The sequence below is a fragment of the Jatropha curcas genome, chromosome 3, assembly GCF_041381405.1.
Source record: "Jatropha curcas cultivar XTBG-Jc1 chromosome 3, XTBG_Jcur_1.0, whole genome shotgun sequence".
Classification (NCBI taxonomy): Eukaryota; Viridiplantae; Streptophyta; class Magnoliopsida; order Malpighiales; family Euphorbiaceae; genus Jatropha; species Jatropha curcas.
In genome coordinates, this window is record NC_143153.1 from 31,108,831 (window position 1) to 31,134,004 (window position 25,174).

The 25,174-nt window shown below is 32.3% G+C and overlaps 4 protein-coding genes and 1 non-coding gene across 6 annotated transcripts; 2 read left to right on the forward strand and 3 right to left on the reverse strand.

Moving 5' to 3' along the window:
• Positions 1–9: 9 nt before the first annotated feature.
• Positions 10–2,377, reverse strand: LOC105639663 (Homeodomain-like superfamily protein). Of its 2 annotated transcripts, XM_012223785.4 has the most exons (6): positions 1,894–2,377; positions 1,615–1,802; positions 1,154–1,508; positions 703–779; positions 413–608; positions 10–325 (listed from the first exon to the last, which is right to left on the reverse strand). In XM_012223785.4, exons 1-6 carry the CDS (start codon positions 2,090–2,092, stop codon positions 288–290), a joined length of 1,053 nt encoding a protein of 350 aa, XP_012079175.1. In that variant the 5' UTR covers positions 2,093–2,377; the 3' UTR covers positions 10–287. The 2 variants fall into 2 exon arrangements, with proteins under 2 accessions (XP_012079175.1, XP_089575025.1); XM_089718899.1 differs by having other exon boundaries at positions 10–608; positions 1,894–2,370.
• A 3,775-nt stretch (positions 2,378–6,152) lies between these two features.
• TRNAE-UUC (transfer RNA glutamic acid (anticodon UUC)) lies at positions 6,153–6,224 on the forward strand. Its single transcript has one exon. It is a non-coding gene; the product is annotated as a tRNA-Glu (tRNA).
• A 971-nt stretch (positions 6,225–7,195) lies between these two features.
• On the reverse strand, positions 7,196–11,452 carry LOC105639662 (uncharacterized). The gene is made up of 6 exons (XM_012223783.4): positions 10,956–11,452; positions 9,186–9,300; positions 8,902–9,076; positions 8,462–8,509; positions 7,752–7,942; positions 7,196–7,544 (listed from the first exon to the last, which is right to left on the reverse strand). The coding sequence occupies exons 1-6, from the start codon at positions 11,309–11,311 to the stop codon at positions 7,425–7,427; spliced, it is 1,005 nt and encodes a 334-aa protein (XP_012079173.1). The 5' UTR covers positions 11,312–11,452; the 3' UTR covers positions 7,196–7,424.
• A 3,076-nt stretch (positions 11,453–14,528) lies between these two features.
• SNRK2.3 (sucrose nonfermenting 1(SNF1)-related protein kinase 2.3) lies at positions 14,529–18,836 on the forward strand. The gene is made up of 9 exons (XM_089718990.1): positions 14,529–14,878; positions 15,570–15,644; positions 15,724–15,825; positions 15,908–15,961; positions 16,081–16,173; positions 16,691–16,783; positions 17,568–17,672; positions 17,760–17,858; positions 18,314–18,836. Exons 1-9 carry the CDS (start codon positions 14,702–14,704, stop codon positions 18,602–18,604), a joined length of 1,089 nt encoding a protein of 362 aa, XP_089575116.1. The 5' UTR covers positions 14,529–14,701; the 3' UTR covers positions 18,605–18,836.
• A 986-nt stretch (positions 18,837–19,822) lies between these two features.
• Positions 19,823–22,092, reverse strand: LOC105639660 (putative disease resistance protein At5g66900). The gene is made up of 2 exons (XM_012223780.4): positions 21,062–22,092; positions 19,823–20,346 (listed from the first exon to the last, which is right to left on the reverse strand). Exons 1-2 carry the CDS (start codon positions 21,741–21,743, stop codon positions 19,970–19,972), a joined length of 1,059 nt encoding a protein of 352 aa, XP_012079170.4. The 5' UTR covers positions 21,744–22,092; the 3' UTR covers positions 19,823–19,969.
• Positions 22,093–25,174: the final 3,082 nt, after the last annotated feature.

The window sequence follows — 25,174 nt, forward strand, 5'->3', positions numbered from 1 at the left end:
AACCAAGAATAAGCAACATTATCAAATAACTATCTATATATAATCAGAGTATGTCAAGTACCAACCCATCAATATGCATTACATAAACTGCAAATGAACAACAAATAACAGATACAGGAAGAGACAGAACTCAAGCTGGAGATCAGAAAATTAAATCCGCATCAGTAGTATCGGCAAAATCCCTATGTCCTCCTCTCTGATGTATATATAACATTAGCTCTTAGTTCGAGAAAAAAAAAAAACATAAACTAAACTCCAAACTTAAAATCCTATGTTTGTCAACTTCATTATTCTTTACAATCTGATTTCCCACGTATATTTGTATCTGCAAAATTCATGGGCATTATATATCAGAATCAGTTTAGTAAGTACCACTATACATCAAATTCTCCTTCCTTGTGGTGCAGCCTACCGTTCCAACTATGGCTCTCTGATTTATTATCATCATTATCATCAACAACATCCATGCTATCATCTCCAGTGCTAGAAATATCTTTGGCAGACTCTGATATATTTGGTTTTGATGAGTCCTCACATTTAGCCAACCATAAAGCATTTGCTTGTGCAGCAGAAGAAGCTGGAAGTTTACGGATGTGAAGCCGGTATTTCTATACAAGCAAATGATAAACTTTGCATTATTCATCTATACCAGGAAAAAAAAAACAGCAGAAAAGAGGTTTATAATCTGAATTAAAAACATACCTGCAAATGACTCTTAACTTCATCATTTGTTAGGCCATCCACTTGCATGAGTTCTCTTATTTGTTTAGGAGTGGCCACTGCAAAACAGAATAATCCAATCAGAATAGAAAAGATAATATACAAAAAACTCAAACTTAAGCATAAATAAAAGAAATAGAATCATGAAACCTAATATTTTGGTCCAAATCACTCCCATTTATTACATATAATAAAGTATCCTTTTTAGTTAAAATTTACACAAGAAAACTAATAAGCTTTTGGTTCAGTATCTACTTGTCTTTTGGGCTGTGAGATTGAGTTCAAACATAGTTGTTCGGGCAAAATTAACCAAAAACACACATAGAATTGCAGCTTTCAAGCAATCTTAGAGGACTAATTGAAATACCAAGCAAAAATCCATTTCCATATAAAGGAGCAATATAAAGAATATTTTGGTAAACTTCTAATTAACCTTGAGATCCACCAAGTTGTTGAAGGGCATCAACAAATCTGCGGTGAAGCTCCGGTGACCAGCACCGCCTCTGTTTCTTGTAAGGCTGCTGCTGTTGATGAGGTTTACTCTGTATCTTCATTTGATTAGTTACATTATTGCTTTTTGACATCAAGTTGCAAGTGCCCAATTCAGGTACTGGAGTCATAAGAGAGAGTCCAGTAACTTGAGACATGACCTCCTTCTCCTCCTTCCTTTCAGTCCCTTCAAACCCAGAAATTGCCTTGAATGGCACAAAAGCCCCTCTTTTGCTTCTGCTATTGCACAACTGAATTGGGTTCTCACAAGTGGACCGATCATCTTCTTCTTCACTTTTCTGTGGTCCAAAAAATAAAGATAACCCCCACCTTTCAGAATCGAAGAAAATAATGATATTTGTTTAACTATTACGCAAAAAGAATTCAATTGTTAATTTTGTTTACCTGTCTGATTTCTGATATTGAGTCTTGTTTTTTGGAATTAAAGTCAATATCGTTAGAATTCCAAAGCTGAACAGAGCTCATCCAATTCTTCTTATCACTTATATCATCTTTTCCTGAATTACCCTTTACTGGTACAGGATCCTTTGATCTCTTGCACTGCATTGCCTCCTCCTTTAACTTAACAATAGCTGCAAAAACCCATATAACAAAAATCGAAACCCTTTCCAAAAGCACAAAATCAAACCTAAAATGAAAAAAGAGAAAAAAAAAAACACATACCATCGTTCAAGAGAAGCATGCAAAGAGGGAGCTCACGTTTAAAAGCATCGATCTTTCTCATTTCATCTTCTAATCTCTTCACAAAATCATCAAGCTTTGATAATCTCAAGCTAGCATCTTTAACCTTCGATACCTCTTTAAGATACTCACTGATTGTTTTTGGGACATAAACCAAGCTCAAATCCAAGCTTAGCTCCATTTCCTTTTCGGGTTCTCTTTTTAAATTTTTTTTTTTTTTCAAGATTTCTTCTCTCTTTTAGGCTCTAACATCGCCCAGATAAACACGCTAATGAACAGCAGAGAGAAAGAGACTCGTCTAGATATATATTTACATATAGATGTGGAGAGATGAGGCAAGAAATAAATTCAGATTCAGGAGACGCGAAGATTCGGTTACTCACATATCGAGTCGTCACATATTTGAGTTAACTCGGTTGAATCGGCTCCTAGGTCAGGAATAAAACGCGGAAAATTGGAAGTGAATCGGCGAGTTAGTGGGTTTTGTGCTTTGGAATCTTTGGATACCGTACACACGCGGCGAATTGTGGTTATTACTCTCATCTGTCCGGCAATAAATATTCACATTACTAATTTAAAATATTTTAAATTCCTTATTTTAAATTAATAAAATATATTTTTCTTCAAATAAAGTATTTTATTTATTTTTTAATTTCTTAATTTTTGTATCAGAACTAACTCCAATAATTATTTTGAGAAAAGAATAGTATTATTTTTCAGTATTTGGAAAGAAAATTTAAGATTTTTTAAAAAATAAAAAGAAAAGAAAATTAGAATTTTGTGTGTTTTCCAAGATTCCTTTTGGTAGGTGAGGTTGAGGTATCGCAGTGAAAAAGGGAGCATAAGTCCTTTTGACTTATGGCATTCTGGCAAGAAAGTTAGGGCCAACATTCACATCATTTCTTAGAAATTACCATCATACTCTATAAATATAATTTCCGATCTTACCCTTCCCTTTCCTGTATTATTTATTTACTCCATCCGCTCCTAATAATTGATAGAGATTTTTATTTCACAATAATTAAGAAAAATTAGTTATTTTAATTAAAAATAAAAATTTACATGTATTTTTTTATTACAACCTTATTTAATATATTCATTAATTTATTATTTATTTTTTTTGCATCTATCAAGATTAATTAATTATCTGGATTTGGTTAATATATATTGAAAATAGTTAAACCGAATAAATACTCATATTTTCAATTTTTAAAAGCGATTATCAATAAATAATGGCATTGAAAATAAAGAGTAATTAATATATTTTAAAATCTTAAACGACTTATATTTTAAGAAGAGAATAAATATTTGAAAGTAAATCTAAATCTATATTCTTTTATATTACCAAAAAAAATATTTGAAACATGAATATAAATGTGTTATTCCTTCTGTCCTATAAAGTAGAAATGAGCATATTTTGATTATACCAAACGATGCCGTTTGAATTAAACTATTTAGTTCGGTTTTATTTGGTTTTTAATATAGAAAGTTTTGTTTCCATTTTTACATATAAAAAATTAAAGTTTTTTGGTTTGATTCGATTTGTAATAAGTTTAAAACAATAAAAAAGTATTAATGTCGGTGAAATCGAACCAATCTGATTTGATCTCATTCATGTACATTACTTAATTCGATTTAATTTTTATTTTAAACTTTTAATTTTTTTTAATTTACTTCGATTCAATTCAATTTTAAATCAATAATACAATTATTTTTATCATTAATATAATTCCAAGAGTAAATTGGTTATATTTTTATTCTAATTCCATACTAATTGAAGTCAATTCAATGACAAAAAAAACTATTGATAAGAATGACTCAAATTCTTAACTATCTCCATGTTTGTTTCCTTTTATTTTAATTTAATTGGTACTGTATTTATTATAGCCTAAAGAATCTTGTACGAAAAAGTTTGAGTCAGCTTATTAGATTATGCTTATCTCAAGTTCCACATGTCAAATTCTTAAAGAGTAGCACAATATCACAATCTACCTGCTACAAGCCTACAGTGGCCATTTGATATTTGAAGCAAAGTACTATTATAGGAATTATACTAGCCAATAAGAAATTAGCTAGGGTGTTGTCTGAAGAAATTAAAACCATTGGCCAGCTCAGCTAAGGGAAACAAAAAAAAAAAAAAAAAAAAAAAAAGCCATATATGAGATTTATAAATGAATATAGTATATTATTGGATTAAAGTATATTTATAGCAAATATGATATTTTATTAACAAATAATAACTCAATTGATTGGAGAATTCAACATTTCCATATAATTTATTTTCACTAACTTTAAAACAAAATTATAATATGGAAATACTGGCACTATTTCGCAAAAGATAAAATTTAGACGATATTTATTTTCATCTTTTATTTTTCTTTAAGCAAGTTATCAAAAATATTCTCGTTTTAATAAGAAATTATTTTTATTGACTTGATATATAGGTGAACCCATAGATCAAGTCTAGGTAAGTTAATATCATTCATCAAAATAAGTTGTTTTAGTAGTTGTAACTGTCATATTAATTATTAAGTGTTTTACTAGCATTTCATTGAACATTAAGAGGAGTAACTTTTTATAATTCGCTCTCTCAAATTCTAAAATATTATTATAAATATCGTGCCACCGGGCATAATAAGTACTAAGAATTATGTTTTAACTTTAGTTAAAATACTAAATTTTATCTGAAAAGCTGTTAAGAATACAATTACTACCTTATTTAGCAAATATTAGCTATTTAACTAGTTATTAATTGTTTTACTAAACGTTTAAATATAAAAAACGTTTCATATATTTTTTCAAAATCTAAACATTAATAGAAACACTATATTATTTAATATAAATAATAGTATATTTGAAAAAAAATATTTATTAATCTTTAAAAATACTTAAAACAACTCATATTTGAGAATAAAATTATCACCATAACAACTTACACTTTAGAATCCAAGGAATAATTTATTTTTATATTATGTATTTTCTAGGGCCCCACAAAAACAGTGGCAAAACAGTCAAAAAGAGATAGAGAAAAAACAATAGGGTGGGTATGTTTGTCATGTGAAGGATTCCTTAGCTAAAGTACCTTTTCTTTCCTTGTTTGATTGTTTTTAATTATCAACACGATGGTTATCGTTATGGACTATTACGGTCCTCTTTTGCAATTCCCAAAAAAAAAAAAAAAAAAAAAAATCAGAATCTCCAGTAGAAAGAGTGGATAAACGTTACCACCAATAGGAAATTGCCACATAGCAAAGACGATCTTTTGATGAACGGTGTCTTGTTCCTTACAAAACTCGTCCGTTGCCGCAGAATAGTGTCTTCCAGACAATCACATAGAATACCCATCGTATTGGTTCGGATTTGATTCCCTGTTCGAGATTCCCTCATTTAAGCTGTGGATCTGACACGTGTCGAGGATAGCATCCGTTTTTGTAACACGTGAGATTAAGTAAAATAATAATAAGGATTTTTGGTTGGAGATGAAGATTCCTTTTGGAATGGTTTCAATTGGTTTTTGGATGCTTTCTTTTCATGAAAAATGACCAACCATTTGTAACCACCGGTTTTTATTTATTTTTAATTATTATCACAAATTTTATTTATTTGCAGTCACGTGATTAGGATTGTATCAATTATTTATTTTAAATATATAACAATAAGACTTAGCTCCGTCAATGTGTATATAAACCTAATCGACCGTGTAATATTATAGACTAGTAAATAAAATACATTTTCACTTGCAAATTAATGCACCTTATAGGTAATAATTATTATATTTTTATAGCCCTCTTGCCTCGTATAATTAATTATTATTAGCTAATATTATGTCATGTGATAAATTAGATTCACCTAACATTTTTTTTCCTTTATTACTTTTTTTTTTTTTGAATAGAACTCCTTTATTACTTCATACAATCCAAATTTATTGTTATGGTCCAAATTTGGTCATTTTATTGATTCTTTTACCAAGCTGAATAGTCAATAATAGGTTGTGATATGTGATAATTCTTAAAAAAAAAAGATTATAAATTACTAATCAATTAATTGATTATAGTTGCATATTAAATGCAATTACTTGTTAGTTTATGTTTTAATTGGTCAAATTAATCAACCAGTAATCTAAATAATTTGTTTTGAATTCAAAGAAATTTTACCCATAAAAAGCTCTCTATTTTTGACGTTACATACATAAAAATGAAAAATATTTTATAAATGTCAAATTTAATCAACAAACCAACTATTCCGTTGTCGTCCAGCGGTTAGGATATCTGGCTTTCACCCAGGAGACCCGGGTTCGATTCCCGGCAACGGAAATCTTTTTGGCTCTTTTCTCAGAGATTACTGTTTTTAAAAGTTTCAAAAATCCAAGCATACCACCATTTTGAAAGGGAGCTCAAGCCAATTTTATTTTGTTGATTATACTTCCATATTTCCATTTAACTCAGAAGAATTGAACACCCTTTAGAAAATGGATTCATCTAAGCTATCGGATCATTATTTTGGTGGTCGAGACATCACTCTCACTTGAGATGAAACTGTTTAAACCGTAAGATTTATCAATATTAGAATGCTAATGGGTGAATATGAATCATATTTATGTAAGAATTACTCTTCAAACATAATCACTAGTAACAACTAATTTGCACAATTGCGTTGCGTTGCCATGGATAAAGAAAAACAGTTCCAAGAATCATACATGAGAATTTCATCTCGTACAGCTCAAACACAACCACCTATTGACAGTTGATCTTCGCTCTCAAATCCGTATTCGGATTGGGATAGCAAAATTTCCCCATTCCATTTATTTTACTTGAGCATGTTTGATAATTAAATAAACCAAATATAATCACAATTATGATATTGATCGACTCTAATAAACAATCTCCAATGCTTGGGTTCAGAGCTTATTAATATCTGATTGAGATTGGCTAAGTGGATTCATTATTTCCATTCCACTCTATTCATAACTAAATCTGGACCGATACAAAGAATATTTTTATCTGATATAGATAACTATACAGTAAACACATAAACGCATACAAAGTTGGAATGAATTTTGTAATACACACAGTTAGTGTTACTGCAGATTGTTTACATATGAAAATACTAAAACTTTTCAGTTTTTGTTGGCAGGTAACCCTGAATGATGTCCAGAGTATTTGAATAATTAATTAATCATTAACAAAAACCTGAACTTGATTTATGTCGAGCTTGTAATAAAAATAAACAGAATCATACTCGACTTTGCAGGGTGCACGAAGCCACAATATAAAAAGGGACAAAATCATCGAAGGTGATCAATCCAATTTATATGAGGAGATGAGAAAATGTCAAAGCACCTATAAAATTGTAAATTGCAGATTTCTAGTATTGTTATTGCTCCTATAAAAGAGAGGAGGGAAAAATGCATAATAAAGAAAAAGTACCGAGAAAACAGGGCTGGAAAAAAAATGTAGGCAACAACCCATTTTCTCTGGAGCTTAGTCAGAACTGAGCCGGAGACTAACTCACAGTTAGGCTTTTACAAAATGAGCAGACAGGAGTTTTGAAACAGTGAAGCCATTGAAGAAGTCAACATCAAACAGTTGTTTCAGCTTCTCATCACATATGATTCTCCTCTTGTCAGATGGGTCCTTCAAACAGGTAAAGAATGGTTTAAGAAACAGTTTAACTACAGGTAAAACAAAAAAATAAAAGAAATAAATATGCCAAAGTATCTCTAAATACACATACTCAAGTTTCTTTACCTAATATTTTTCATTAATATTAAATGCTAAGCCCCACCATAATCCTCTAATTCCCAAAAGAAAGCCTTCACAATAAGTGCCACAATGACATACCTGGAGGTTGTTCTGCTTTATGTATTCCCACATTCTCTTGACAACCTCAGCCCGAGATAATGCATTTTCTCCAGTACCAAGAAACTTTATCAGAGCATCTGAAAGTTGGAGGGGAGCAAGAAAACCTGATTTTTCTCCTTTCGATTTTTCTCCTTTCTGTCGTTTTTCTTTTCTTTTTGGCTCATCCAGTCCTGACATGTAGTCAAGTTAAGGTTAATAAATGGTTCTATGTGCCAGTAAAAGTTAACTTACTGCTAATATTCCGATCAGAGCAAAGTACAGGAAATCATTTGCCAGCATGTGTGATTATTTTGGCCACGATATGTTATAAAGAAAATGCTATCACATTTCAAGTGCTTGGCTTAATAAAAATGGATGTTGCATCAAGTAGAATCTTGGTGAAAAACCTTGTCAAACCCATGTGAAAATGAGTCAACAGGGAGTAAAAAGTCCAACAGTTGGGAAGCAAATAGTAAGCTGAGCTTCTAGCGATGATATAAGAGAAGAGATTCTGTCAAGTGCATAATAACAGAATACCTGACTCATAAGTCGAGACAAAGAAGCCAAATTCCGAATATGAACCAAATATAAGGGATAATGCAAGGGGCAAATGTCTTTGTGAACAGGATCAAACTGAATACTTGTATTAAGAAAACTTATCTTTTGAGAATAGCAACATTAAATAATTTGCAATACCACTCATGCACTACCTTCTTCTCTCTCTTGCTTGCGCTGCTTTTCCTTTGGTGCTGGCTCGACTGGAATCACCGTGCCATACAAAAACTTAGATGTTAGCGTACGCATAATTTACTGATGCTGAGAGGAAGGAGTTGACATAATAATAGCATTCACAATATGTTGCAAACTTATTGGAGAAATCAATCAATAATACTTCTTCACTGAATAAGACAAGTGCACAAATATCATCACGCTCTACAGAATTGAAGGAACCTAATCAGAATTAGATCAAGAAATTCCCCTCTTAAGATTAGCAAGGACTGAAACATTCTGATATGCTTTGTGCTCAAGCTTTATAAAGATTTTTACTCACTATTTACTAAATAGAAAACTGCATAAGATGTCTCAAGCTCTACATTTAAACAAGAGTAACATTGAACCATTTTTAAAAAATGAGGACATAGAAGCATACCATCTTGTGAATCCAAGGGCCAAATATGCTTTGATAAGGCTTTATTCATTTGAAACATGTTGATAGAATCAACACCAAAAAGCGCACGTAATGGTTTATCGCAATTTATGTTTCGTCTATTGTTTGGGTCTTGCAAATCTTTCTCTCTAATGTAAGCCCACAGTTGCTTGACAACCTAGAACATAGATAATAGATAGTTTAAAATATTGACAATTCCCTAAAACCAGATTAAGCAATGGTAAAGTAAAAAAAAAAAAACTTTCTCCTGAACTTTTTAGGCATACCTCTGTTCTTGCCAATTGAGGCACCCCAATGAATTCCTGAAGTTGGGGAGAAAGGTTACATAATTTGCTAAAACCACCCCCTCTTTTCTTGCCTTCATTATTATGTGTGTTAGATCTGACTCGAACGTTTTAAAAAATTAAAAACATAAAAAAGGAGAATAGCTGTGAGTGATGGATAAGAGCACCCAGAATAATGTTCCCATAAACCTTTTAAATGATGTATAACAATGCCAAACAACAGTTTAAGATCTGACAGAAAAACAAAAACAAGTTACTGTTTTCAGAAACTGTTGCCATTGCCAAGATGAATAAATTGCCAATAGTGTAGGGATAGAATGGAAGGAAACAGTCATATAACCCACATGGAAGGAGGCTATGAGTCATTAGGAAAGAAAAAGAAAACACCAAAATCTGTTTATTCTTCATATGTCTAGCCATTAGAAGCTAAAGAAATTAAATGTCTTTCTGCAGTACCAAAGAAGTCACTCAAAATTAAAAATTGCATAAAATCTTTATGATGCATCGGCAAGAACTTCCGCTAAATTTTCTTTTCTTTAAATCAAGATTTTTATTGTCTGAATTGGTTGCTCCTCTGATGGAGATCATGGGGTCATTCAGTGGAACATGAAAACCAATTTGCTCATTGTCTATCAAGCTTTTCAACCACCAGTTTCGGTCTCTCATTATGGCATGTATCAGCTACTTTCTTAATGATGTCTAATCCATTACTCAATTCTAAAAGGGGTTTTCCCAATGGACAAGACTTCTTGCTTTGAGAGGGTTAGAAAAGCGATGTCTACAATATGCAACTTCACATTGCTTTTTAATAGAGGAACTATTTCCAAAACACAAATCTGACACCCATCCTTTCATTCTATAAATCCAAAATAATGAAACAGCCATTCAAATAATAAGAAATAAATGAGAAAATCAGATATGGCCAATTTTATCATGTGAAGAAAAAGTCTTGAACCAAAATGAGCAAAGAAAATGAATAAGCAGCTCAATTGAACTATTGTAAAGAGAGCATTTCCCTGAAACTAAATAAGGAAAGATAGAATTCTTTGAATGAATAAAAAATATGAATTTGGAAGAGATGACTGTGGCCATAATTTATACCTCAAGACTCAAACTCCCCTCTCCCCAAAAATAAAATCCTGAATTATTATAGGGCAATACTAATACTAGGAGGAGTTTGAAAAGTGGGGATAATATTATTCACAAACAATTGCACTCTCTACGAGCATGTAGTAAGCTTGCAGGGATGCATTCCACTGATGAATTAATTGAGAACCTGTTCAAATCCAAACAGATTCTCTCAATGTTTGTTTTGAACCAAAAACTTTTATCCCCAGTTTTGGCAAACAAAGCAAAAGTAAAGATATAAACTTACAACACATTAATACCTAACTACACTTTACTGACAGAGAAAGCAAAGAATAGCATGACTTTGCACATGAAACAATACATCATCACATTTTCCTCAAAGAAATCCTATTATTCACGCAACCTTCACTAAAAATAATAACTTTTTCAACTAATAATTTCACAAGTTATCCAACCTTAGACGAATTTATAAAATAAATAAATAAATAAATAAATCAACCATGAAGGCGAACGCTACAAGAAATAAATGAGTTCTAAATTTGAATATATTCATTAAATACTAATAGGAGTAATTTTAATTGAATTAAAATTAATCCATGCAAAGCAGGTTCCTAATGCTTAGATTAAATGATAGTATCACTACAAACAGTAATAGCAACTGACCTCCGGTTTGCTTTATTTTTTCCGTTACTCGCCGTTGCTTCTTCTTCCTCTTCTTCATCATTACCATCACCTTCCTCCCTAGAATCAGAGGCTTCGGTTTCCTCTGATTTAACATTAGCCGCCTGATCATCTTCTCCTCCTCCTTCCCCACCTTCTTCTTCATTTTCGCTTTGTTCTTCAAACTGGCTTTGGAGAAACAAATCCACCTGTTCCCTTATAAATGCCTTCTTATCCGATAAATCAATGCTGAAATCTTCCTCTAGCTGCCGGCGGACGATACCGGTTGTCGTGGTGTCGAGGTCCGAATTTCGGAGAAACTCTCTTAGCCTTCCGATTAGCTCCGAGTCGGACACCATTCTTTTACTCTCTCTACTAATCCGATATTTCGGGTCAGTTTGGGTTGGGCCGGTTTAGTGAATTTGGTTGGGAGAGGACGGAAAGACACTTTGCTGAGAATCGTTGAGAAGAGGGTGAGGATAAATGTGGAAATAATTGAAAAGGTTGTTTCACCGGTTTTCAGTTACTTGTTAAGTGAAACTGAAGGCCCACAACTGCGGCTTCCGTGGAAGCTTTTTGTGTTTGACTGATTTGCCCTCTCTTATTGTTGAAATTATGGACATGTCACTTACCATTTCTTATGGTAATTTTCTTTAATATATATTTAAAAGATTTTGATTTTCCATACACTAAATAATGGGAATTAACAAATTATACATTCATTATTGGTAAGTAATTTTTTTAAAAATGAAGAATATAGAAAACAAGAAAAAAATATTTATAGCTCATTTAGTTGAGCTATTTATATCGACAGATAGCGGTATTGATAGCTAGTAATTAATGGTTGATAGCTGTTAGTTGATAAATAATGGTATTCTGATAACGATTATTATTAAAATATAATATGACCATTAAGAATATAATTATTTTTATATATTATGATATGTATGTATATATATAATTTTTATTTTAAAGTATTATATAGATAAAAAGTTTTTATTAAAATTTTAAAATAATATTTACTAGAAATTATTGTTTTAAATAATTATAAATAAAATAATATTTACTCTTACACGGCCTAGAAGAAGTTGCCAATTGTTGTGGATCCAGTAAACAGAACGGGCTCAACTATCTAAAATGGGCTGTGGCTTTGTTTAATTGAACCCAAGTTTCACAAAATAAAGTTTTGGATTTTTACATATCTTATTATTGCTTTATTAATTTCTTAGCATGATAAGGTAATTTTTATTTTTAAGTAATTATGAATTCTTTTCACGGTTGCTATATTATTAATAAAAATATTATATCTGAAATACTACTTATAATTTATTAAAAAACTTTATCATATTTTGACAATTTTTAATAGTAAAAATATTTTTTTATCCTTTTTGTCGTACTGAACAAATATCAAAATTTTAAAAAATTGTCTTTTATATTGTTATTGCTTTAACATTTTTCTCACTAGCAAAGAATTTCACGTATGAAATGATTGATTAAACCCAATAAAATTGCAAATCACGTGTAGAATTTGATTCGAGTGGATGTTGTCCTTTCTATCTTTTGGTTTGATTCTATCTAGTTCATGAAAAAATGGACGGTCCATGTTATTCCTTTTAAGAATATTGGATATGTCATTTTTCATTATAATTGATGGTCTAAACGGGAGAAGGCCAAAAAAAAAAAAAAAAAAAAAAAAAAAAAAAAAAAAAAGTTGAAGTGAAAAACAAGTATCTTGAAAAGGAAAGGATGGGCCCTGAATCTGGGAAAGAAAGAGGAGAAAAAGCAAAAAAAAAAGAAAAGGTACCTTCTATGGGATTATTCTTGAAATTTCCATGATATATATAGTTGGATTTTTACTTTTTTTTTATTAATTTGTTCATTGAATATATACTTTTTATATATATACATATAGTTACTAATAATATTTTAGAGTATTGCATCAATTAAAATAGCATGAAAAGTGTGAATTTTCGAGTTCGAATTCTTCCAATTATATGAGTTTTTATTATTTTAATGAGACAAAAAGAAATATATCTCTATTGTGATCCATAATATTATTTCAGACTCACAACTCTCCATGCGTAAAAAAAAAAAAAGAATAATAGTAAAAAAATATTATAGTTTTGAAATAGAAAAATTATTTCAAATAATGAAAAATTTATTTTATATAATTAATTATCATATAAATTGAAAAATTCAAATCTATAAAAATATGAAGCTGTAAGACATGAATGAATTTAACTGAAGATTTGTGTAAGGTCAGCAGTAGTGTATAAGAAGAAACGTTTACAAAAATTATAATTATGAATTTTGAAACGAGATTAAGAAATATTTTTTGAAAATGAAATTATTTGAGAAATATTAGCAAATGGGTTTGCTGAAATTGCAAACATGTACAGTTGTATACTCCTCCCTTGTCACGAAAGGCAAGCTGTTGCCGAAAAGATTCTCACGGGTCAAAATGTGTAAGTTTTGATTTTTTTTTTTTTTTAAGGGTAAGCGGTTGACGATCAATTAAAAAACACAAAAGTCCAACTAATATAAGGTTAAGATTTCTGCATGTCTTGGTCCTTAATGCACCGAATCATCAGCTTTCATTTCTTTATTTTGCAAATAATTAATATTAATAATTATCTTTCAAAGTCAGAACTTCCCTTTATTCCCAAGGCTCCATCCTGAATGGACGATGTCAATACATTCCAAATGACCATTCTATCCTACGTAACTCACCATATTCCCTTTGGCTCCCTATCTCTGTCTAGCCCCACTGTTTATCTGTTTTTCATTAGAGAATCTCCCATTTTTATCGTAATTCAGGGGTCTTTATAATATTTTAAAAAAAATAATCTTTCTTATGATAATTCAATTTTAATATTTTCACCTTTTACAATTTTAAATTAATAGCACAATTCAACAATACATCTATGTAAAAATTCATATATTTAGACATATACTTTTGAATAGAAATAAATATTTAATCTGTTAAACACAGTTTAATAAATTGAAGTAAATGGAGAAAATCTAAATTTTTTTAAAATAAATATTGAATTCTTTTTAGAATTTCTTTTATTATGTGTAAAAATCAAATTGAACCGATTTAATTTTGTTGATTCAGCTTGTTTAACCGAATTCCAGGGTAAATTATTTTTGGAAAACTATGGAAGTCTTAAATTTGCCATTACTTTCGTCACACTGCAGCAGAAATGACCAGGTGCAATTCACGTGCGCACCAAGTTTATCCAAAGTCGACAGGGACAATTTGGGCATTCAGATGTAAAGAAACAAAGCCAAAGTTCAATTGCGCTCGGACAACGACAAATTACAGGAACCAACCCGGTAGAACTTTGCTGCCAATAGTGCAAAAACTCCAGAAAACGCCGTCGTTCTCTTCTAACTAACATACTGTTTTTGTCTCATTCACCGTCGCTTTAGTAAATATCTTCTTGGCATTATCATTTCCTGTCCTCAAAACCAATAAAAAAAAAGTCCTCTCTTTCACTGTGACAGAGACTCGGACAGAGAATGAGAGATATTAATCAGTCGCCGATCGAAATATCTGTCTAGCTGCTGCAACTTTATCTGACTCTGCAACTCACTGAGTTCGAGGAAACCGAGTCATCGATCTGTAAGCTGTGGCGTACTTTATTATTGTTATTGTTATTACTGTCTGATTTGTGGCTGAGCGTGGAGTTGAAGTTATCTAATGTGATCATTGAGTCTGGCAGAAGGGCAAAACCGGAAAGTGTGAAATGAATCGGTCGACGGTAACTGTAGGTCCCGGTATGGATATGCCGATCATGCACGACAGTGACCGTTACGATTTCGTCCGAGATATCGGGTCGGGGAACTTCGGAGTCGCTAGGTTGATGAGAGATAAGGTGACCAGGGAGCTTGTTGCTGTGAAATATATCGAAAGAGGTGACAAGGTTAGTTTTTGGATTTAATTAGATTATATATTCTGCAATAATGATTGATTTTATAATTTATCGTAGTCTTATTTATGGAAATTATTGATTGGTTTGATCACGAACTCTGTGGCCTTCCAAATTTAGTATATATTTAAATTTAATGTTTGTGCATTTAATTGTGATGATTTACGGTTTTTTTTCTGCTTACCGTTTTCCTTTTTTTTTCTGTTTTGCTGATGTATATGTTTGGAACTTTGTGGAAAGTTCAATTGATCGGTTTAATAAAATGCATTTTTATTCAAAGGACCGAAAATGTATACTTATTCATGTCGGTTATAGGTGGATATATGCAACTTCTTTCAAAAGGACCAAAAAAAAAAAAAAAAAAAAGCTTGTAAAATAGTCTATGGCTTGCTCTTTGTGCATGCTGAGCAACATTAGCTGTAATAATTGTATAAGATCAATCTTTTTCTTCTTTTCTGAATATATATAAGGGATTGGATTATTAGGTTTGGATGACTTATCATTCTTTGCTCTTGGGATGGGGTGTTAATGTAGTTATTAGGAGGAGACTTGAGTGATGACTATTTTGGTTGTCGTTTTTAATTTAATTCCTTTGACTTGTAAGTGTTTCTTGAGTGAAATTTTGAATGGGAACGATGCAAATTGCTGTCTGCTTACAACATTTTGGTGTGGTTCTGTGTTGTAGATTGATGGAAATGTTCAAAGAGAAATTATTAATCACAGGTCACTAAGGCACCCCAATATTGTGAGGTTTAAAGAGGTTAGCTTGCTTTGTGGCCTTCCAAGCATCGCTTTTAGAGGAGGTATGGTGATTTAACTTGCTCTTAATCTTACTTCAGGTCATCTTAACTCCTACCCATCTGGCTATTGTGATGGAATATGCCTCTGGAGGAGAGCTTTTTGAGAAAATATGCAATGCTGGACGATTTAGCGAGGATGAGGTTTATAGTCCAATATACTGACCATGCTTTTCTGTTTTTCATGCTTTTTATATGCTTTCTTGACATTTGTTTCCTGGTTCAGGCTCGATTCTTTTTTCAGCAACTCATTTCAGGAGTTAGCTATTGTCATGCTATGGTAATCAGACTTATGTTGTTTCCCTTCCTTTCTTTTTACTATTATTGTTGCTGTTTTGTGGTACAAACTACATGTTTATGTAATTTATTTGGCTTTTTAATGTTTCCTTCTTGATGAAGCAAGTATGTCACCGTGATCTGAAGTTGGAGAATACTTTACTGGATGGTAGTCAGGCTCCTCGTTTGAAAATTTGTGATTTTGGATACTCCAAGGTACCGAAGTACCTATTATCTGTCACTTCTACACATCTATTGTCTATAACTTAAGCCTTCTGTTCCTCCTCTCTGTCCCTTTCCCTTTTCTTTCCCGCATCGATTATGTGCTTACATATTTTACTACATTTATGGACATTTGGACTTCAAGGTTGAGAGTGGTGGATGGTATCACCAACAACTCTCAAGACTATGGTGCTTTGTGGTGTTTCTTTTTTAATGAACCATCGATTTAGAATGATTAAGAATTGTGGTTCTTTGTTTAGGGAATTTGCTTTTTATTTTACAATGGAATGCTTGAATAAATAAGACAGTGTGAAGTTCCAAAGTTTTTTTTTTTTCCCTAGATCTTTTATATTGTTGGGAAAGCATATTAGATACTTCAATTTTGTTCCTAACTGGGATTGAATGCCATTAATCATCTCTTCTTTCTTGCTGTTTGTCGTCCTCTTTTTCTCAGGAATATTTAGAATCTTTTTCTCTTCTCCTCATTGTGTGTCTCTATTGTTGTTTCCAGTCATCGGTGCTTCATTCACAACCAAAATCAACTGTAGGAACTCCTGCTTACATTGCTCCAGAGGTGTTGTTGAGGCAAGAATATGATGGCAAGGTAACACCCTTTTTACTTCATTATTCATTTAAAGGACATTTGGCAATCTTCAGCAGTTCAGATTCTTTTTTTTTTTTTAAATGTTTTTAGATAGCATTTTTATACGTTTTTATTAAACTGATTTGATGTAGCAATATATTTGAGGTTAGATTGCAAACTTGTTTGTTTTTGTTGTTTTGTTCTAGAAGTGATTGGCAGTCAGTCATGTTGAGTGGAAAATTGGGAATACAATGAGCCAGAGGTCTATATCTCTCATAGTCTTTTATCTTCTAATGAATTTTTAATTGAAATTTCTTTTGTTTGTGCATATTGCTTTCGGTTCTAGTTGTGTGTATGCGAGCATTGTGGTTGATATTATGTTCACACTTTTTGTTTATAAATAGTGCATTTCTCCTTTGTGGTCGACATTCCTGATTGAAAAAGATTCTCCAAAACCAAATACCAAAACATGATTTGAGGATATAAATGCCCATAATCAACACCACAGGAAGGAGGGTTTAATTTGTGTGAATTGCAGCCTATCTGATGATTCTAGCATGGCCATATTCATAAAAAGAAGTTGGCTTGCTTTCCTGTTGGCAACCTGTCCATGTTAGATGCAGTGCTGGTCCAAGATGTTACATGTGTCACTATGCCAAGAAGTTGGCATTTGTTTCCTGTTTCTCTGTCTTCTTAGTTTATGGCTTATTTGTAATTTTAGATGACTTATGAACATGCTCGCTTCTCATTACGTAAGTTCTTTAGAATTTGACTGTCTTATAACAAGTTACATCTGCAATGCCAGATTGCAGACGTGTGGTCATGTGGGGTAACATTGTATGTGATGCTGGTTGGAGCATATCCTTTTGAGGATCCTGATGAGCCAAAGGACTTCAGGAAGACAATACAGGTATACTCCTAGATCCTCTTGTTACTTGCTACCTTCTTATGCAACTTTTTTTTAATGCAAGACAACTTTCTTGTTGGATGCTTGCAGAGAATTCTGAATGTCCAGTATTCCATTCCTGACATGGTTCGGATATCTCCTGAGTGTTGTGACCTGATTTCTCGAATTTTTGTTTTTGATCCTGCAGCAGTGAGTAGTTTCTTTTATTAGGCATCTTCATTTTGTTGTATAAATATATTTCTTTGGTGTGTGATTAAGAACAGCATGAGAAGAAAAATATTATAGTGAAGTGAAAATGCATCTCTTACTACTAATTAGCTATTTCTTGCATTAGTTTATTCTGTCGCCATGCACTGTGATGGAAACAAAAACATTTGGGTGAAACTGAAATTAAATCGTCATATATGAACCTTGTGCAAAATTTTTTAAGCAGATTTGGAAAATCAATTTTAAGTTGCCAAACTGATTAGGAACCAACTTTGGCCCCAAAATCAGCTACTTCAAGTAGCCACAGCAATATCGAAATGAGGCCTTAATCCCAGATATGTAATAGATGTAAATAAAGCCTTATTTATTATGTTAACTATTTCTGTTAGGGTGGCCATTTGTATAAGCTTTTGCTTTTGTGTTTTTGCATGCGACAGAGGATTACCATTCCACAAATCAAGAACCATGACTGGTTTGTGAAGAATCTTCCTATGGACCTAATGGATGAAAACACAATGGGGAATCAGTTTGAAGAGCCTGATCAACCAATGCAGAGCATTGACACCATCATGCAAATAATTTCTGAGGCCACCATACCAGCTGCTGGCGCACATGTTCTTGATCGATATATGAATGACAACCTTGACATGGATGATGATATGTCGGACTTTGATTCTGAATCCGAGCTTGATGTAGATAGCAGTGGTGAGATAGTTTATGCACTCTAATCACAGCATGTCAAGATGAGGTGTTTCTTTGAGCATATGGACATATCAAGATCTAGCCAGAAAGAATGTATTTTAGAATGCATTAGGTTAGCATAGCAACAGCTTAGGAAAGTAAAATATGTGCTTTGGTTCTGTCATGTTCACAATATGCATTTTCTGTTCTGTTCTGTGTGGAGGGATTTCATCTTTCTGCTTTACAGAGGTTGGTAACTGGTACAAATTCTCGAACTTAGGGATATGCACCCATTGCCATCCCATTGAACTATTATTTACTAGTCACTTTTGTATTGGTTCTGTGCCTTTTTTTCCTTTCCTTTTATCTTTTCCTTTTTGATGCTGTTTGGCTTAAATCCTTTAAGTCTGTATGCTCTATGTAACAGGTGATTATAAATTAATATATATTTTACAACTAGTTTTTCTCCCTGCCTCAGTTTTGCACTTAATAGGTCTGTCTTAATACTGCACCTAAGGATTAATTAATCAGCTTCACCTGTTAATCAGATTAATTAATCAATTCTTTTTCCTGCTTCAACTCAACAATTTCCTTTCCTGTTAGAGATTTGAAGTTTTTGTTTGTCTTACCAAACCAATAACAAAAAGGCTCAAATTTGCTTCCTGGATTTGGAAGTATTATACTATTTGCTTAAAATTTAACTTTTTGAACAATGTATCCTTTGATATGCACCAAAAAGAATAAAAAGCTAAAAAAATTAATTTAAATCAAATATAATTAAATAAAGAATAATAAATATATCTTAAATCAAATATTCAATGCAACACATATTTTCTCATTCTATAATTTTTAAACCAAATACAAGATACAATTTGGTAATTTTTTATAACTATATGTTATATTTTTAAATAATTTTTTATTGGGTAATTTAAAAATTTTTAAGTAATTTCTTTATTAGTTAAAAGTATTCTTTTATTTAACTAAATTGGAAACAATTTTTTGTTTAAAAATTAAAATAATTTTACTAAATAAAAATATTATTTTATTTTATTTTTTTGCCAAAAATTAAACTTTTATATTCTTTTTGTGTAAATTTAAGAGGTAAATTATATAAAAAATTAAATTATAGATTGCTTCAAAATTCAGCTCAAATTGAGCCTTTCCAAAAGAATATGGTGAGAACGATTCCTGGAAAAAAATTTAGGCCATCAGTGGTTCATAGTGTAAATTTGTCAGTGGTCTGCATGTACTGACAACAGAGTCAATGAGCAAATTGATTGTTTGATAATCCATAATGTAAAACATATTTGATTGTCTTACACACTTGATTTTGTGATGCTTCACATAAGAAGTGAAAAATGAAATTGAAATAAGTAATCCACAACCACAAAGCTAGTGAAGCACCTTATTAATTACATCTTCATTTGGTCTGTATGAGTTCCCATCTGAAAAAGAGTTATGGCATCTGCATTACTTAATGTTCGCAATTTATAACTAGAACCCAACAGTGGAAATTCGAATCTTGATGTCACCAAAATCTTGTAACCTGGTATTGGGAATGTCAGCTTCTCAACAAGCGGTTCTGCTCCAGACCAAACATCATCAAGGACCAACAGTATAGGATCTGGTCCTATGGACCTCAGCAAATTTTCCAATTGGTTAAGAGCATCTTTCTCACTTAAAAAATCAGGCTCCATCTGATTCAGATGCTGGAATAGCCCTTGTACAATAACCATCAGGTTGGGTGATTTTGAGACGACTACAAAGAAGATATTGCTCTTGTATTTGTCTGTTCATTGGCATAATCCCATATAAGAATATTGAATTTTTTGGAATTCTATATATAGCATTTCACATAAAGAAAATATAATGCAAGAAAGACTATAGGCGAACACCCAAATCCTAATCTCCAAGGACACAAAACCATAGGTTACATTTCCCTCATCAGTCTTCTGAGAATTTCCAAGTAATAAATGGTCAATTGAGCCTAAAACATTATCTGACAGCCATAGAGGTTGAACACTTTGTATAGAAAACCTTAAATTTGCTTAATTATTATCTCAATCGTTGGAAATCAGGCGATTCTTGCAGTGATATAAACAGTATTTCTGCTTGTATTTTAATCTAATAGAATCACCACCTTTCCCTCTAACCCTAATGAGCAATGACTGATTTATCTAACAAAACATAAATGTTCTAAAGTTCAATAAAGATAGCATCAGAATAGATCAACTCATGACTGCAGCAACCATTAATACCACGGATGATTAACAAATAATTCTCACAAGATCAAAACTACAAACTAATGCACCCATCACAACTAAAAAAAAAAAAAAAAAAAAAAAACGAATACCAATGAGCTTCGGTTCAGTTATATTAATGTCGTCTCAAGGTTGAGAGGTTGCAAGATTGAACCCCAATCAAAAGTTCAAAACCAATTGAACTGACAAAAAGAAAGGGAAAGAAAAAGGTAAAATCAACCAAAATAAGGAATAAATAGGTACCATAAACATCGGAATCATGACATAGCGCCTTAGCCAATGTGGACTTCCCACATCCTCCAGGAGCAGATACAACAATCACTTGCAGTTGTGGCATGTCATCATCTTTAAGCAGCTTTTCTTTCAAATCTTTCAGTGGAATCTCTAACCCAACTGGCTTAATCTTAAGCCCAGGAGGTGAACACACACCTACAAAACCACTCTTACCAGACATACCGCCAACATTCCCACCACTATATGCTCCAATACTTAAACTGCTGATCTTTGTACTAATTAACTTTACTTCATACAGACCCTCCTTTATATTTGAAGATTGATATAATTGTAAAGTGGTAATAACATACCTACGAATAGACTCCTCCAACTTCGTTAATTTCTTGATATAAAAAGGCTTCCTGACATAATCATTCTTGTGGATTTTTGAACATTTAATTACTAAAGCTTCACCCTTCTTGATCAAATCTTTTAACCCATCAATTTCTTCCGGTCGATCAAACTCTCTATTTAATGAATCCATTCTTCTGATACTGGGCAAAAACGACTGCAGCAAATCTTCAAGATCTTCCAATGTTTTTCTAAACAGAGCATTGCCTCTTCGTACCTCTAAAATAATTCTAATAAAATTTCCAAAAACTAACTCCAATCCAGCTCCTAGAGCTGCTGATGAGATCATTGGAGCTGCCATTTTTCTCTTCAGCAGGAAAAAGGAAAAAAAAAAAAAAATTTCAAGCTGGATCTTGCAAAACTACAATTTAGGAATCAAATCAATATAGGGGAAACAATTTATGGGTTTGACTAGTTTGGGAAATGGAAATCTTTTGCTCAATCTTTTTGTTTTTGTGATGATTGAACTTAGACACTCTCTTTCACTCATTTCGCGTATCAAACTATTCGATCTCTTTGTTGAATGAAAAAGAATAATATTTTCTGGGTTAAAAAGTGGAAGCAAAAGTAATTGACGAGGAAGGTTCTTGCTTATGGACCAATAGCTAAAGGTGAAAGACTTCGTCGTGTTGACTCCGTTAACAAACAAAGTCGTCGTCCTCCTGGATAGCTTTTATGAACACTGAACAAAAACTTAAAAAAAAAAAAAAATGGTGGGCCATAGAATTAGTTTCTTTTAGTCTAATGATCTCTACAATTTCTTTGGCGGTCGCCTGATTGGTAGTTTAGTTACGTAAAAGTTCAATAATTAGTGTCTGAAAAATGAAAATAGCTTACTCAAAAGTAAAAACATTATTACGTTTGTTTACATGACAATAATATTACGTCATTCCGTGGAAGATAAGATTTCATTTAAAAGAAATTCGTACGTGCGCCCGTTCACATTGTAACATGGTTGACACTTAGATCTGGGCCGCGGTTAAAATCCAAAAGCCCATAAGGCTGAAGTTCTTTAATCAACATTAGTGTTTGGATCTATTGTTCATTTGGTTTCTGTCAACTTAAAAAGGCCCCTGAATAAATCTTTGGCAACTTCAGAGGCTCTTGAAAATTCAGGAGTGGGGAAGGAATAAAAAACGAAAGCAAGAGTAAAATTATGCATTGAGCCCACGGATCACATATGAATCACATCAATAAAAATAAAAATTTTTATTTAAATAAAAGTATTTCTGAATATATATTATAAATAAAAGGATAAAATAAAAATAATTTTTTAAATGTTTTTATTTTTATTGACTTAGTCCATAAATGCGTTTAAGATGCATTAAGAGAACATCCTTGTTCGTTTCTCCCATCCGCTTCTTGTTAAGTTTACAAAAATATAGTGTAGAAATTAACTAGGATATTGGCTTACTTTAATTCTTGGGTGTCTAACAAGAAAAGAACATGGTGTATTGGTTCATCAACTTTAGAAGCCAAAATAGTTAAATTAATGCTTTCCCTTGTTTAAGTTATGAACAAAATGAAGGAATCTATTTATATAGTTGCAGATCAATGTAGTGAAATTTTCAGAGCTGAGAACTGAAATTGAAGATTAGCGATGTTGATTCTTATTGATGTTGCTGTGGAAATGGTATTAGGGAAGTTGTTAAAAGCTGTGGTGGAAGTAAAGGGGAGATCAGATATGTATGATTCAATGTTGCAGAGCATAGAGTCAAGGATAAGGTCAATAAATCCAAGTAGTAAAAGAATTGAAGAGCTAAACAAAATGCCAGCTCGGGGAAATCAGGAAATACAGACAGTTTGGAAGCAAATAAAGGAAGGGGAGGAGCTTCTTCTTAAGTGCTCATCAGAAACAAATTGTTGCAGTTGCTTCACAAAGCCTCGTTACATGAAAGAGCTTACTGAGTTGGATAATTCGCTTAAGAGATTTTATGATATTGTTATGATGGAGACGTACAGAGAGGTGAAAGAGATTCATGAAGATGTGAAAGACATGAAGGTCATGCTTAAAGACCTTCATGACAAGGCAATGAAAGATAAAATTCCATCTTCTTTGGATGAAGGGAACTCACAGCCTGTTTCTGCAGACAAGTCAATATTAAGAAAACAAGAAGACAGTGATAGTTCTAAGGAGGTGAAAGATACTCGTGTGCCTCTTGAGACCACAAAGGTAAATGATTTTCATGAAGGGGTGAAAGACACTAGTTCAAAGTTGGAGCCCCCAGACTCAACCAAGAAAAAACACACAGACAACACGACAATGGAACTGTTCATGCCTGATCTTCAGCCATTGATGGCCGAAGGTATTCATGAGGACGTGAAAGGCGCTAGTGAAAAATTTTAACCCTCGAAGCCAACCAAGAATAAAACTAGGATTGCTCCTCTCAATTCATCTATGATTACAGATATTCGTGAAGATTTGAAAGATAATCGAAAGAAGGTCGATCGTGCCTCCAGATTTGTTGAACGGTAAAGATATTTATGAGGAGGAGGTGAAACACACCCATAAAAAGATTGAGCCCTCAAGTCCAATTAAGAAGACGGGTGATCCTTCTGCAATTCCTATACCAGCGCATGTATCTCTAGGCCTACAAAATGTCAAAGATATTGATGATAGAAAGGTAAAAGAAGCTTGCAAAGAAATTGAGTCCTTAAATATAACCAAGAAGATCAAAGATTTTTCTGTCCACAAGGTGCAAAGCACTCATAAAAAGCTTGCACCACTCAATGATGGAGAGGATAGAAAAAACAAATGAGAATGAGAGGAGAATATTGAAGACTAATCAAGAAGAATAGGATATAAAATTGCATTGATCTTCTCAAGAGGCTGAATATATAGGATAGAATTTATTTTGTGTATTCCATTTATGTTCTGTAACCTATCTTATTTACACATAAATATACAGCTTGTGTATATCTATCAGTAATCACAAATTCTCCTCCTATATGTTTAGAGTACACTTGTTTTTTCAATGTGCTCTCTCTCTATGTATCTATCTAGTAAAATTTGCTTAGTCTTATAAGAGAAACCATGATAACAGGTGATACAAACAGTGTTAGGAATAGCATAAGCATTACTGGAGATTGCATATCCACATCAGGTATTTTATGTTTTGGATTATTTTCTAATGTTGTCGTGTTTTGTTAAGAAAGTTAATGTAATAGATTAATTAGTTGAATATAGCATAAATTAATTGAAAGAAAAAGCAATGGAGAGAAAGAGAGGGAAGTACAGAACATATTCCAGGCAAAAGGAAGTAATTACTCTCTTTCTTTTCTTGGATAGAGAGAATCATTGTATTCTCTTCAATCTCTGTTTTCTTAATAATTTCCAACCTTCGTCCTCATCCTTTTCATTATTGTATTGTTTTCTTGGTTCTTTTTCAGGCACACCAAATCATATCCTGCAAATAAGGATATATGCTTGTCAATGTCTATTGGATAATGAGAAGAAGAAATATGTCTATGTGTTGAGTCATTAAGAAACCAACAAACTTTTCTATAATATAAATGTTATTTAAGTAATATCAACAAATATGATACTCTTCTCGGTCTGATTGGTCATCTCACTTATTTTCGAGTTTTTTCCACCACAGCTATTTTTGAGTCAAAGGAAGGTGTGACTGTCTAGCTACCTGATTACGACTCACAAGTGCACTATTATCAGAAGGGGAAGGCGAATGAGAACCTTCAGTACGTAGTAATCTAGCAAAAGTCTCTTGAAGAGAG

Coding starts and splice junctions, on each gene's coding strand:
- LOC105639663 (XM_012223785.4), bottom strand. CDS start 2,092: ATGGAGCTAAGCTTGGATTTGAGCTTGGTTTATGTCCCAAAAACAATC. Junction 1,803..1,893: donor CATGCTTCTCTTGAACGATG/GTATGTGTTTTT, acceptor GGGTTTTTGCAG/CTATTGTTAAGTTAAAGGAG. Junction 780..1,153: donor ACAACTTGGTGGATCTCAAG/GTTAATTAGAAG, acceptor TCTGTTTTGCAG/TGGCCACTCCTAAACAAATA.
- LOC105639662 (XM_012223783.4), bottom strand. CDS start 11,311: ATGGTGTCCGACTCGGAGCTAATCGGAAGGCTAAGAGAGTTTCTCCGA. Junction 8,510..8,901: donor GCCCTTGGATTCACAAGATG/GTATGCTTCTAT, acceptor CGGTGATTCCAG/TCGAGCCAGCACCAAAGGAA. Junction 7,545..7,751: donor TAAAGCAGAACAACCTCCAG/GTATGTCATTGT, acceptor ACCTGTTTGAAG/GACCCATCTGACAAGAGGAG.
- SNRK2.3 (XM_089718990.1), top strand. CDS start 14,702: ATGAATCGGTCGACGGTAACTGTAGGTCCCGGTATGGATATGCCGATC. Junction 15,826..15,907: donor GACGATTTAGCGAGGATGAG/GTTTATAGTCCA, acceptor TTCCTGGTTCAG/GCTCGATTCTTTTTTCAGCA. Junction 17,859..18,313: donor TTGTTTTTGATCCTGCAGCA/GTGAGTAGTTTC, acceptor TGCATGCGACAG/AGGATTACCATTCCACAAAT.
- LOC105639660 (XM_012223780.4), bottom strand. CDS start 21,743: ATGGCAGCTCCAATGATCTCATCAGCAGCTCTAGGAGCTGGATTGGAG. Junction 20,347..21,061: donor TCATGATTCCGATGTTTATG/GTACCTATTTAT, acceptor GCCAATGAACAG/ACAAATACAAGAGCAATATC.